This window comes from Raphanus sativus, unplaced genomic scaffold (assembly GCF_000801105.2).
Source record: "Raphanus sativus cultivar WK10039 unplaced genomic scaffold, ASM80110v3 Scaffold0729, whole genome shotgun sequence".
NCBI classification, from domain to species: Eukaryota; Viridiplantae; Streptophyta; class Magnoliopsida; order Brassicales; family Brassicaceae; genus Raphanus; species Raphanus sativus.
This window is the reverse complement of record NW_026616045.1, coordinates 16,807-31,279: the sequence shown is the minus strand read 5'-3', so window position 1 is coordinate 31,279 and position 14,473 is coordinate 16,807. Positions and strand designations below refer to the sequence as shown.

The following is a 14,473-nucleotide window of genomic DNA, read 5'->3' as shown; positions in this document are numbered from 1 at the left end:
CACTGAGGTAAGGGAACTCGGGACCTAGGACTTCTTCATCTTCTCCCTTTGGCCGGAATGGATCAGTCTCAAGGCCAAGGGATCTTACAACCATAGGACTGCTTAATGGATGACACTTATCCATACTAAATCTTTTAAGAACCTTCTCTGTATAGGTCTTTTGATGCACAAGGATTCCATCCTTTAGATGTTCAATCTGTAGTCCTAGACAAAATTTTGTCCTTCCCAAATCTTTCATTTCAAATTCTTTCTTGAGATACTCTACGGTTTGAGAAATTTCTTTGGTTGTTCCGAGTATGTTCAGGTCATCAACATACACAGCTATTATCACATAGCCTTTGTCCGATTTCTTAATGAATATACATGGGCATATCTGATCATTCTTATAGCCTTCCTTTAGTAAGTACTCACTCAATCTATTGTACCACATTCGACCTGATTGTTTCAATCCATATAATGCTTTATCTAACTTTATGCAGTGTTGTTCTCGAGAACCTTTAGCATTCTTAGGTAATTCAATACCTTCTGGTACTCTCATGTATATATCATTGTCCAGTGGTCCATAAAGATATGCGGTTACTACATCCATTAACCGTAAATCCAAATTTTCTCTTATGGCCAGAGCTATCAGGAATCTAAATGTTGTTGCATCCACCACGGGAGAATAAGTCTCCTCATAATCGATTCCTGGTCTCTGTGAGAATCCTTGTGCAACGAGTCGAGCCTTATATCTCACGACTTCTCCATTCTCATTTCTCTTCCTCACAAAGACCCATTTGTACCCCACTGGTTTTATATCATTTGGTGTTCGGATTATAGGACCGAAGACACCTCTCTTCTTAAAAGAGTTTAACTCCACGTTTATGGCTTCTTTCCATTTATGCCAATCTTTTCTCTGCATGCATTCATATATGGACGTGGGTTCTAGATCCTCATCATCTCCTATGATCTCAAGTGCTACCTTGTATGCAAAAATATCATCCATGTCGACATGCTTTCTGTTCCATTGTTTTCCAGACATGATATAGTTAGTAGAGATCTCTTCATTGTCCGGAGGTTCAGAACCCTGAGTCTTAGCGTCCCAAGCCTCACTAGGTCCCTTACCGGCCGTACCAATGGTCATGTCCGCGGATACTGGTACGTCCGGATCATGTCCGGGCGTTGGTTCGCCCATGTCCCGGAGCCTTGGGACGGATGGCTCAACCACTTCGACCAGATCCTTCTCCCCCTCAACCACGGCTTGTTTAGCACTCTTTTTACTTATACGAGGGTTTTTATCCTTGGAACCAATTGGTCTACCACGTTTCATACGTGGCTTAGACTCTGTAGCAACTTGGTTTTGTCCCTTTTGGACTTCAATTCTTATTGGTGCATTTGCTGCTGGTATATATGACTTGGTCATTCTATTTGGGTCAGTAAAGGAATCAGGCAATTTATTAGCTAGCTCTTGTAGATGTATAATCTTTTGAACCTCAAGATCACATGCTTGAGTTCGAGGATCTTGCCATGATGCTTGGGATGTATGATTCCATGTTATTTCTTTTACCAGCTTATTATTATTTTCTCCTAATGTTGGATATTCAGATTCCACAAAGTGACAATCCGCAAACCTGGCCTTAAATAAATCACCCGTGGTTGGCTCAAGGTATTTTATAATTGAAGGAGACTCATATCCAACATATATTCCCATCCTTCTCTGAGCTCCCATCTTTGTTCTCTGTGGTGGAGCTATTGGATAGTAAACAGCACATCCAAATGTTTTAAGATGGGAGATGTCTGGCTCTCGACCCAATAGGAGTTGGGATGGTGAATATCTATGCTCACTAGATGGTCTGATGCGTACTAATTCTGCAGCATGCAATACTGCATGTCCCCAAGCTGTGGTCGGCAGATTACTTTTCATGAGTAAGGGTCTAGCTATCATCTGAATCCTTTTAATAAAAGACTCGGCTAGACCATTCTGTGTATGGACATGTGCAACGGAGTGTTCAACTGTCACCCCCATGGACATACAGTATTCATAAAAAGCTTGGGAAGTAAACTCACCAGCATTATCAAGACGTATAGTCTTTAAAGGAAAGTCTGGAAAGTGTGCTCTTAATCTTATGATCTGAGCCAGCAACCTAGCCAAGGCTAGATTCCGAGTAGACAATAAACATACATGGGACCATCTTGTGGACGCATCAATGAGTACCATGAAGTACCTAAATGTCCCACTAGGTGGGTGTATTGGTCCACAAATGTCACCTTGTATTCTTTCCAGAAAACCTATGGTTTCCTTAGTCACTTTAATTGCTGATGGTCGGATTTGGAGTTTCCCTTGTGCACAAGGCACACACGTATGGACTTTAGGGATAACTCGCCTGCCCTTCAGGCTGTGGCCATTAGAATTTTGAATGAGTTTACGCATCATAGATGTCCCGGGATGCCCTAACCGGTCATGCCACAAATTAAAATTTTCTTTTATATCTTTGCTTATCATAGCATTAGTTTCTGCTACACTGACCTTGGCATAGTAAAGGCCAGTAGCTATAGCTGGTATAGTTTCCAAGACCCTTTTGTGATCCTGGCCGAGTTCATATATATTCAAGAACTCTTTGGCTCCTTCTCCAACAGTCTCAATGTGAAGACCATTCTTTCGAATGTCTTTAAAGCTCAACAGGCTTTTATTAGAATCTGGAGAATACAATGCTTCATCTATTTCTAGATGTGTCCCTTTTGGTAACAATATGTAAGCTTGGCCGTGGCCCTTTATCAATGATGATATACCAGCTATTGTGTTAACATTTGCATCTTTCATTGTTAGATCAATAAAGAATTTCTTATCCTTTAAAATTGTGTGGCTTGATCCACTGTCGACCACAAGTGTATCCATACTTCTTTTATTCTAAACAATAAAATATAATCTGAATCATTCATATTATTATAAAATAAAATAAAACAAAGTTCAATCATAAAATCATAAAACATAAAATGCAAAGATCTTAAAAATAAAATAAAAGCCTAAAACACCAAAGCATTCAAACACAAATCGTTTGATGCATCTTTTTAATCAACTTGGTCATTTTTCAGAATGTCTGAAGTCTCATATTCCATGAGATCATCCTTGTCATGATCAAAGTCATCCTCGCCATCCTTGTATACCATGTGAGCCTCCGGGTTCTTGCCTTTGATGCTCTCTTGGTAGAGATCAACCAGGTGTTTTGGGGTTCGGCAGTTCTTTGCCCAATGGTTAGATACTCCGCACCTATGACACACTGAGTTTCCTGTATTCTGTGGTCGAGTAGTCGACCCATTGCCTCTGCCTCTACCACGCCCATTGCTGGACTGGTTTGGGCGCTCATAAGGGTTGTAACGCCCTCTCCCATAGCCACCACGTCCACGTCCTCGCCACTGACCTCCACGGCCGCGACCTCTTCCAAATGAGGAACCGCGACCCCTTTGGTCATATTGGACATGGTTAGCTTCGGAGTTGTTCTTACCTTCTTTTGAGGCATGATGTGCATCAGGAACAGGTTTGGTTCCGGGTGGTCTCAGGTCATTATTCTTCATAAGCAACTCATTATTCTGTTCAGCAAGCAATAGGCAGGCTATGAGAGCACTGTAGGTCTTGAAACCTTTCTGCCTATATTGTTGCTGGAGCAACATGTTGCTTGATGACATTGTCTGATAAGTCTTTTCCAGTAGCTGCTTATCAGTTATTTTCTCGCCACATAGTCTCATCTTTGAGACTATCCTGAACAAGGCTGAGTTATATTCATTCACAGACTTAAAGTCTTGAATCCTGAGATGAGTCCATTCATACATGGCTTCCGGAAGGATCACAGTCTTTTGGTGATTATATCTCGATTTCAACTCTTTCCATAACTCGTATGGATTGCTCACTGTGAGATATTGAGCTTTCAAGCTCTCCTCAATGTGATGGCGAATCATCATGAGGGCTTTAGCATTGTCTTTCTTACTTGATTCATTTCCTTCGACAATACACTCCTCTAGGCCTTTGGCTCCGAGGGAGATTTCAATGTCTAAAGCCCACTGAAGGTAATTGTCACCCTTTACACTTAGGGGTTCAAAATCCAAGTTTGCAATGTTTGGCATCTGAAATAAAATTTCAAGCTTGGTTTTAGGTCTTGTAAGATCTTATAAAAATAAATATATATGTTGCCTCGTCCATCAGAGAATTCGATTTCCCTAGATCATGAATTTCTATGTTTAATTTCAAGCAATCAAATATCATAGGAAACCGGTTTGTAAAATTTGTGAAATTTATATGATATGGACGAGTGCAACAAGGTCTAGTTATTCCCATGGAAAACATCATCGACCTATGCGGTTTGTGTGGACAACTCTTGTAATATATACAAGCTCATCATCTATAAGAGGTACATGTACCACACAACCGGACCATGCAAAACCATGCAATCGATTTATAGCTTATAAGGGTTTGAGGGTTTTATTTCCTTTTTAGTTTCTCATCGATTTGGCTTTAGGGTTTTAGCAAGTTTATTTCGGTTTTAAAGCTTTTACCATTAGGATAAGGATTTGTAAAATTTCTAGTTTAGTATGTGTTAGGAATTTTAACATAATCGGATATAGGAATATAACATAATCCGATTGTGAAATTTTCCATATCCGATTTGTATTAGGAAAAGGTTTAGGGTTTTCATGTGAATTTTAATCTCATAAATTTTTAGGGTTTGTTCCTTTTGACAGATTCAAATTATAGGATTAACAACCTAATGATCGATTTTAAACTTACAAGAACAATGGTGGTTTCTAGTTTAAAATCGTGAACCTCAAATTAAACCTAGTAATCGGTTTCTAGTATTTTCAAACATAAACCGATTATCCAACAAACAAGTAAACAAGTTTTAGAGATTGGTTTCTTACCTTTTAACTTGATCGATGTGCTCCTAGGATTTCCTTTTGAATCCTTAAAATAAATCAATCAAACAAAAAACTCAAGTATGTTAGTTTTGAGATCAAACTTCAATCGATATCAAAGTAACAAAAGAAAGAGGTTGGCGGCTTAGGGTTTTGTTTGATGTCGATGAGGTTGTCAAGTAGCTCGTAGATCAGTCGTGCTGATAACGTGTGAAAACTTGAGTGTTCTAGTTGAGGTTTTCACGATTTGATCTAGCTAGAGAGGTGTGTTTGCCGTGTGGCTTTAGAGAGAGAGAGGCTGTGTAAATCGTGTGTGTTATTAAGATGAAACCCTAGAGCCTTTATATATAAGCTTCTAGGTCGGTTTACTAAAAAGGAATAGATCGGGCCTAATGATAATGGACATACCCATCTCATTAGTCGATTATCCTGAAACATAATAAAGTAAAACCTAAGATAAACATGAGAAGATAAAACCAAGTGTAAATAGATAAGTATGATTTGGTTTAAGGCTGGTCTAACCAAACCATGTCAATCTCGGATATGGGCATTCCAAACCAGCCGGTTTTCAATGGAAATAGTAATATCCTAATACATAAATATGGAAAAGTCTAAGTCTTCCTTTCTTCCACTCCTCTTGGGCCGCCAGATCTTGTCTCCTTGGGCTGGGCTTGAGTCGGGCCTGGCCATGTCTGGTTCAACATTGACTTGGTCTGGTCCGGTCCGGTTCGGTCCGGTTTGGTCCGACCAGTAATGATTTGGTCCGGTCTGTCCGGTTTGGACAGAAATGGGTCGATCACATAATATATTCATAACACTCCCCCTTGATCGACACATACGTTTCAGGGTCAGTAACATGCTCTTAAGTTGCCTCGTTAAAACCTTTCTAGGAAAACCCAGTGGGATAAAACCTTAGATAAGGAAAAAGAGTACAACGCATGAACTTATGAATAGATGTCATAGACATGCGGACCTTGTGGATACATTTTACCAAACTTAGAGTTTTGGTGTTGCCTCATTAAAACCTTACCGGTAAAACCCAATTGGGACAAAAACCAGGTGAAGGGAAAAGAGTACAACCTGTACCACTCCCCCTGAATTGTACCTCCGTGCAATGTCTTTCAATTGCTGTATAATTCATCTGAACTTGTTTCAGTGATCATGAGGTATATGTACTTATTAGTACTTAGTCCATATCATAAAAATAATCAGTTATGTTCTATGGTTCTTGACCAGAACATATGGACTTTCTATTGGGAGTATTCATCCATCTTGAAATGGATCTTAACTTTAAATATTTTCTGTTCATCCTTGGTCATTTATAAAATTCGATCAATGAATTTGTATATCCACGATTTGGATCATACTATTGCACATTCCGTACTTAGAGGTTAACCAAAATCTATATATGCCGTATGCCATAAGGCTCTCATGGTCGGCTGGAAGCCTTCCTTAGGGTTAACATGCCGTCCCATCCTTACTTGGTGTCTCATGGTCGGATCATGACCTATGGGACGGGTCGGAATTGCCTAGGACCAAGGTGGTTCAAGGTCAGACTTGGATATGGATTCTTATGGTCGTGAATCTGATGGATTCATCCCTTTATTACTTTGACCATATCATATCCAGTTCTTGGTATATAAGATCATAGATCTCAATACATGTATATGGCTGTGATCTTCATTCTAGATCATTATATTTTTTATTACAGCCTGTCCAAAATCAATCTGTTGGACTTTAATCATCCTTTCTTTAGATTATAAACACAAGGAATTTATTTCATAATTTATGGACTGATCTGAAATGTTCTTATAGAACTTTCTTACTAAGCATCTCTTAGTTTTATTATGTGTGTATACACGCAGGCAGCTGCTTCTACGATAGTCCATGAACAACGCAGGAACGATGTTGTTCTATGAGATTCTCATTTCTCATTTTTAGATCTCTTGATCTCTTAAGATTCAGGTCATATGTACCTTTATATATCCAGGGATTTATATATTGCTTACTGTGATTTTCTTATGTGTTTCCAGACATTAATTTTATTATGCAGTAGCATTCACCACATAGGAATTTTATTTCCTTCTAATCTGTTCCTTAGTCTCTGTGGATAACCTTGTGTAATAAAGCCATTCATAGAATGCTCTATGCTTAGATATGGACGACCTGGACATGGTCATGTCCTTTCTCACGGTTTCCTTTCATCACAAGACTCTTATTTCCCTTGGTTAGATGGTCTCCGCATCTCTTATTCTTTACTTAGAACCCCACGTTCATTTATTTATTTATTTTCCGAGTACTCTCATGTGTGGGTTCGAGATCCTCTTTTATTTCTTATTCTCAAGTGCTTTCTCATATGCATTTCTATCACTTATATGTGTGTATGTGTCGACACTTATTTGTACTTGTTCCATCGCGTTCTATCGCGTTCCAGACATGTTCTAATCGATTAGAGATTATATTATCCAGGACCTTTACCATTGTATCTCGGCTAATCCAATTTACATGGCTTGGTACCTTAGATGTTCAGCTGGCCAGCATTTTTCTCTATGTCTGGTATGGTTTCTTTAGTGAACTCGGGTATATTATTCTGAGCACCTTATTCTCTTTCTCATCCGAGGTTCTTATGTATATGGAACATACAGGTCTATTATATAGACTTACTTATAGCAACTTGAATATTTATTTCGTGGTGCTAAGCTGGTTATGACATAGTCATCGGGTCTAATCTGTCTGGCTATCATCTTGTATGATTTTTTTCTTTCTTTCTTTCTTTGTATGGACGTCCAAGATTATAATCTTTGGTCCGAGGATCTTGCCAAGACAATGGTGGTTCATACCACTTCATTTCTCTTATTCTTTCCAGCTTATTGTTTTCTCATTTTAGTGAATGTTGGATAGACAGATTTATCTTGTATAAATCAATGTACTTTGGCCACAATCTAGTCACTCATTTTGGCTCATGGTTTATTAAAATTCGCAGGAGAAAACATTTTCACTTATCCAACATATATTCCCAATCTTATCTCATTTCCTTATGAGATTCCATCCTAGACGGCACACATGTTTGTGGTGTTCTATTTATTATTTCTTAGGATGGTGTCTGGATTGTGACCCGTAATCATTTTGAGATGGGAATATCTATGCATAACTTTAATGGCCTGATGCTTATACTTCAACTTGTATGAATAATTTCTTTATGTCCCATATCTTGGACCATATAATTTCCGAATTCTTACTCTGTCCCTTGGACTATAATTTTCGAATTTCTATTCTGTTCCCAATGCTCGGATGGCTGTGGCCAATGGCTCATTTAGATTCATAAAAGAATTCTGTCCGAGTAGATCTATAGTATGGACATGTGTGGATTTGTCCTCACTTCCATTTCATGGACATACTATAATCTGTTAAAATTCTTGGGAATTAATCCATGTCCTTAACCAGATATCTTTGTGACCTCTGTATGGAGAGTCATTGAACTTATAGTTCATACTTGGTCGAGTGTTGTTATGTCCGGCCAGAAATACTACTGTGGACTGAGTCTCGACCAGTCTCGACCACGACCATGTAGGAACCACGACCACGGTTATTGTGGTTTCCATTTCCATGGTTGTCGAGTCTTTATTTTGGTTTAAAAGGACAACATGTCTGAGCTCTTATATCCATCAGATTATGGTGTGTTCATGGCATAGGGTTATCCTCTCTCCCCCTCATGAACATACTGTAATCTGTGGATGCTCATGACTTTTCATAAATTTTGTAGTCTAAACCGTATAGGTTGTAATTCGAAATTTATTCAGCCAGGTTATCAGGAACATGTTATAAAAATCATTTCTGTAAGAACACAAAATTATTGTGCCATTTCCATGATACCTTTTGGACAATGAAGCCTCATGAGTTTCCCTTGTGTTCATACTACACACGTGAGATTTATGGGAGAACTCTTTTGTGCCTTTAAATCTTTGCATCAGATTTTAAAATTTATTTCGGATGGCTAATCCGGTCATACCATTAAGTATAATTTCGTGGCTAACCTTACTGGTTACCAAAAGCCATTGTTCCTTATCATATTGATCATTTGCATAGTCTAGATCAACATGGAGAATTTTATTCTTGATCATTTATACCTTTGGCAAATTTTCTTTTACATACACAGAAAGAACATTTCTGTCCTTAGCCCATTCGAAACCATTCAAAAATAAATTAATGGGGCTTTCATTTTGAGTGAATAAAATCGTCCCTCCTTAGGGAAATGCCATAGGATTTGTCTCTTCAAGACATACTGGTTTTCGAAATTTTCTTGTCATTTTTCAATCAAAGATTGTAATAAAATTTTATTAATGCTTTCCAGAGATGACAAGATGAAATAAAATGAAAACCAAATCATAAATAAAAATTCAGGATGTCAAAATAAAAATAAAACAAAACCGGCCATTCCTTTTAACACTTTGGATATGACTTACATTGATTCTTATTCAATGAATAGATCAAGCTCATTATCTACATGAGTCCACTCGGTTTGTTCTTCTCCAGCTTCAGGAATACTCAAATCAAACTCTTGTCTCAGCTTATGTATGCTTAAGATCTCATCAAATTGCTTGATGTTCTCTGCCTTTGTTTTCTTTTTCTTCTCAATTTCCAACAGTTTGTCGAGTAGATCAAAGTAAGTAGTACACTTACTGGCGTGATATAAAGATATCGCATCACTCGGATGGATAGTCTCACGAGTCTTGGTGAGCTTATCCCTGTTGGTTGTCGACTCTCCAAATAGGTTGAGAGTGTAGGCGATTCTCATAAGGTCAGAGTCATACTTGTTCACAGATTCATAATTCTGGAACTTTATTTCTCGCCATTCTTTTTCTGCTTTATGCAAGAACATTTCTGAGTATCTATTGTTCAATGTATACCAGAGATAATGTGGATCATTGATGTAGCTGTACATCATTTTTAGATCATCACAGAGTTTATCCTTCGTGATCTTGAGGGCATACGACCTCTCACACGCAGGGGTATCATTATCCCACTTGGTACACTTCCAAACTCCTCTGAGTTTTAATCTTCCTGAAGTGTTCATGGTCCACTCAATATAATTATCTCCGGAGAGATTTAGGACACTGTAATCTGAGTTTATTGACATCTGAATTCATCACAAAACGATGATCATTTAGTTTCTCATGCCATCTGGCTATATAAGGAAACAATGTCATGCGCCCATTTAGGCTGCTAAGACCATTCGGTCATCATCAAATAAATCAAGACCATTCGGTCATATATTGATCAAGGCACTCGGCCATATTTAGAAATGAAATAACAATTATACAAACAATCATTTCAATGCAATAACTAATCGACCAGGATGCGAGCAAGAAACACTCAGGAATCTAAAATAAATATCCTAAGGGTTTTAGGGTTTTAGGAGTCGCATAGGTCGATGGTTAAACCCGGGTTGGATAGGTTCGATTGGGGTCAATCCTAAACCGGTTTACCATTAGGTTTAAGATGGTTTATAATTCTTTAGAAATTTTCCTTTTTGGTTTCTGATTTCAAATTATAAAATTTCCTTTTCAAAGTTGGATTAAGAAAATCGATTTCCAAAACTGATTTGGATTAGGAAAATATTTTAGGTTTTCCAAAATTCTTTTTTTGCTTTTCGAAAATTTTATTTTCTTGCAGGAGATTTAATTCTCAAACAATCAGAGAAGACTAATCAGTTTTAATACATGATTTCGATTTTAAACAATGATCTTAGGGTTCTTTAGTTCATGATTCAATTTTAATACTAGCAACCTAATGATCCGATTTTAACAAGCAATATCAATGGTGGTTTCAAGTTCAAATTATAAACCTCTAGATCAAGCTTAGCAATCGATTTCTAGTTCTCAAAGTATTAACCAAGTTATCAAAAGATGTTTGGAGTTTGATAATTTACCTTAAGCTCGATTGTTTGCTCCTTGACTTCTCTTTGATAGCTTAACCTCAATGGATCTTACTGGGATCCTTTGTTTTCCTTAAACAAAATTATCAAAGAGAAGTTAGTAAGATCAAAAACAATCAGCTATAAACAAACTAGAGAGAAAAGTTTGCAGCCTTAGGTTTATTTCTGTTTTGACGGCGCGGCTTGAAGCTGTCGTAGAGAACGCGTCTGATCACGGATTGATATGAGGTCTGTGGCGTTGGATTCTCCTCTTCAATAGCTTCAAATTGATATGTCGCACGTCTTCTGGATCGCTATGGTTTGGGAGAACGATCGATTTGAAGTTGAGTCTTTTAGAGAGAGAAATCGGGCAGATTAGGGTTTCCCTGTCCGATTGACTTGTAACGACGATTGCGAACTCGTCTGAACTCGGATTGCGTCGCGGTCTTCGGCGTTGGATTCTTCTCTCCGAGATCTTCAAATCGGTAGGTAGCTCGTCTTCTGGTTCCTCGTGGTTAGGGAGTTCGAGCTGTTTGAAGTCGGCGGCTAAATTAGGGTTTTCCAGGGTTTTCGGTTAGCTCGAGTTTTAGGTTAGCTCGTGCTGATAACGTGTTGTAAATGGAAGTGATTCGTTGTATTAATCTTATGGACTAAAGGTCCATATATATACTGTTGAAAACCGGCTGGTTTGGAATGCCCATATCCGAGATTGACATGGTTTGGTTAGACCAGCCTTAAACCAAATCATACTTATCTATTTTACTTGGTTTTATCTTCTCATGTTTATCTTAGGTTTTACTTTATTATGTTTCAGGATAATCGACTAATGAGATGGGTATGTCCATTATCATTAGGCCCGATCTATTCCTTTTTAGTAAACCGACCTAGAAGCTTATATATAAAGGCTCTAGGGTTTCATCTTAATAACACACACGATTTACACAGCCTCTCTCTCTCTAAAGCCACACGGCAAACACACCTCTCTAGCTAGATCAAATCGTGAAAACCTCAACCAGAACACTCAAGTTTTCACACGTTATCAGCACGACTGATCTACGAGCTACTTGACAACCTCATCGACATCAAACAAAACCCTAAGCCGCCAACCTCTTTCTTTTGTTACTTTGATATCGATTGAAGTTTGATCTCAAAACTAACATACTTGAGTTTTTTGTTTGATTGATTTATTTTAAGGATTCAAAAGGAAATCCTAGGAGCACATCGATCAAGTTAAAAGGTAAGAAACCAATCTCTAAAACTTGTTTACTTGTTTGTTGGATAATCGGTTTATGTTTGAAAATACTAGAAACCGATTACTAGGTTTAATTTGAGGTTCACGATTTTAAACTAGAAACCACCATTGTTCTTGTAAGTTTAAAATCGATCATTAGGTTGTTAATCCTATAATTTGAATCTGTCAAAAGGAACAAACCCTAAAAATTTATGAGATTAAAATTCACATGAAAACCCTAAACCTTTTCCTAATACAAATCGGATATGGAAAATTTCACAATCGGATTATGTTATATTCCTATATCCGATTATGTTAAAATTCCTAACACATACTAAACTAGAAATTTTACAAATCCTTATCCTAATGGTAAAAGCTTTAAAACCGAAATAAACTTGCTAAAACCCTAAAGCCAAATCGATGAGAAACTAAAAAGGAAATAAAACCCTCAAACCCTTATAAGCTATAAATCGATTGCATGGTTTTGCATGGTCCGGTTGTGTGGTACATGTACCTCTTATAGATGATGAGCTTGTATATATTACAAGAGTTGTCCACACAAACCGCATAGGTCGATGATGTTTTCCATGGGAATAACTAGACCTTGTTGCACTCGTCCATATCATATAAATTTCACAAATTTTACAAACCGGTTTCCTATGATATTTGATTGCTTGAAATTAAACATAGAAATTCATGATCTAGGGAAATCGAATTCTCTGATGGACGAGGCAACATATATATTTATTTTTATAAGATCTTACAAGACCTAAAACCAAGCTTGAAATTTTATTTCAGATGCCAAACATTGCAAACTTGGATTTTGAACCCCTAAGTGTAAAGGGTGACAATTACCTTCAGTGGGCTTTAGACATTGAAATCTCCCTCGGAGCCAAAGGCCTAGAGGAGTGTATTGTCGAAGGAAATGAATCAAGTAAGAAAGACAATGCTAAAGCCCTCATGATGATTCGCCATCACATTGAGGAGAGCTTGAAAGCTCAATATCTCACAGTGAGCAATCCATACGAGTTATGGAAAGAGTTGAAATCGAGATATAATCACCAAAAGACTGTGATCCTTCCGGAAGCCATGTATGAATGGACTCATCTCAGGATTCAAGACTTTAAGTCTGTGAATGAATATAACTCAGCCTTGTTCAGGATAGTCTCAAAGATGAGACTATGTGGCGAGAAAATAACTGATAAGCAGCTACTGGAAAAGACTTATCAGACAATGTCATCAAGCAACATGTTGCTCCAGCAACAATATAGGCAGAAAGGTTTCAAGACCTACAGTGCTCTCATAGCCTGCCTATTGCTTGCTGAACAGAATAATGAGTTGCTTATGAAGAATAATGACCTGAGACCACCCGGAACCAAACCTGTTCCTGATGCACATCATGCCTCAAAAGAAGGTAAGAACAACTCCGAAGCTAACCATGTCCAATATGACCAAAGGGGTCGCGGTTCCTCATTTGGAAGAGGTCGCGGCCGTGGAGGTCAGTGGCGAGGACGTGGACGTGGTGGCTATGGGAGAGGGCGTTACAACCCTTATGAGCGCCCAAACCAGTCCAGCAATGGGCGTGGTAGAGGCAGAGGCAATGGGTCGACTACTCGACCACAGAATACAGGAAACTCAGTGTGTCATAGGTGCGGAGTATCTAACCATTGGGCAAAGAACTGCCGAACCCCAAAACACCTGGTTGATCTCTACCAAGAGAGCATCAAAGGCAAGAACCCGGAGGCTCACATGGTATACAAGGATGGCGAGGATGACTTTGATCATGACAAGGATGATCTCATGGAATATGAGACTTCAGACATTCTGAAAAATGACCAAGTTGATTAAAAAGATGCATCAAACGATTTGTGTTTGAATGCTTTGGTGTTTTAGGCTTTTATTTTATTTTTAAGATCTTTGCATTTTATGTTTTATGATTTTATGATTGAACTTTGTTTTATTTTATTTTATAATAATATGAATGATTCAGATTATATTTTATTGTTTAGAATAAAAGAAGTATGGATACACTTGTGGTCGACAGTGGATCAAGCCACACAATTTTAAAGGATAAGAAATTCTTTATTGATCTAACAATGAAAGATGCAAATGTTAACACAATAGCTGGTATATCATCATTGATAAAGGGCCACGGCCAAGCTTACATATTGTTACCAAAAGGGACACATCTAGAAATAGATGAAGCATTGTATTCTCCAGATTCTAATAAAAGCCTGTTGAGCTTTAAAGACATTCGAAAGAATGGTCTTCACATTGAGACTGTTGGAGAAGGAGCCAAAGAGTTCTTGAATATATATGAACTCGGCCAGGATCACAAAAGGGTCTTGGAAACTATACCAGCTATAGCTACTGGCCTTTACTATGCCAAGGTCAGTGTAGCAGAAACTAATGCTATGATAAGCAAAGATATAAAAGAAAATTTT

General features: G+C 38.0%; 3 protein-coding genes across 3 annotated transcripts; 1 reads left to right on the top strand and 2 right to left on the bottom strand.

Annotated features, from left to right (window-relative positions):
• Positions 1-3,048: 3,048 nt before the first annotated feature.
• LOC130502893 (uncharacterized) lies at positions 3,049-4,098 on the bottom strand. Its single transcript, XM_056997653.1, has one exon. The coding sequence runs from the start codon at positions 4,096-4,098 to the stop codon at positions 3,049-3,051; it is 1,050 nt and encodes a 349-aa protein (XP_056853633.1).
• A 5,257-nt stretch (positions 4,099-9,355) lies between these two features.
• On the bottom strand, positions 9,356-9,958 carry LOC130502892 (uncharacterized). Its single transcript, XM_056997652.1, has one exon. The coding sequence runs from the start codon at positions 9,956-9,958 to the stop codon at positions 9,356-9,358; it is 603 nt and encodes a 200-aa protein (XP_056853632.1).
• Positions 9,959-12,827: 2,869 nt separating this feature from the next.
• Positions 12,828-13,877, top strand: LOC130502891 (uncharacterized). The gene has a single exon (XM_056997651.1). It carries the CDS (start codon positions 12,828-12,830, stop codon positions 13,875-13,877), a length of 1,050 nt encoding a protein of 349 aa, XP_056853631.1.
• Positions 13,878-14,473: the final 596 nt, after the last annotated feature.

Bases quoted from the DNA above. Each gene is read 5' to 3' on its own strand.
- LOC130502893 (XM_056997653.1), bottom strand. From the start codon at position 4,098: ATGCCAAACATTGCAAACTTGGATTTTGAACCCCTAAGTGTAAAGGGT.
- LOC130502892 (XM_056997652.1), bottom strand. From the start codon at position 9,958: ATGAACACTTCAGGAAGATTAAAACTCAGAGGAGTTTGGAAGTGTACC.
- LOC130502891 (XM_056997651.1), top strand. From the start codon at position 12,828: ATGCCAAACATTGCAAACTTGGATTTTGAACCCCTAAGTGTAAAGGGT.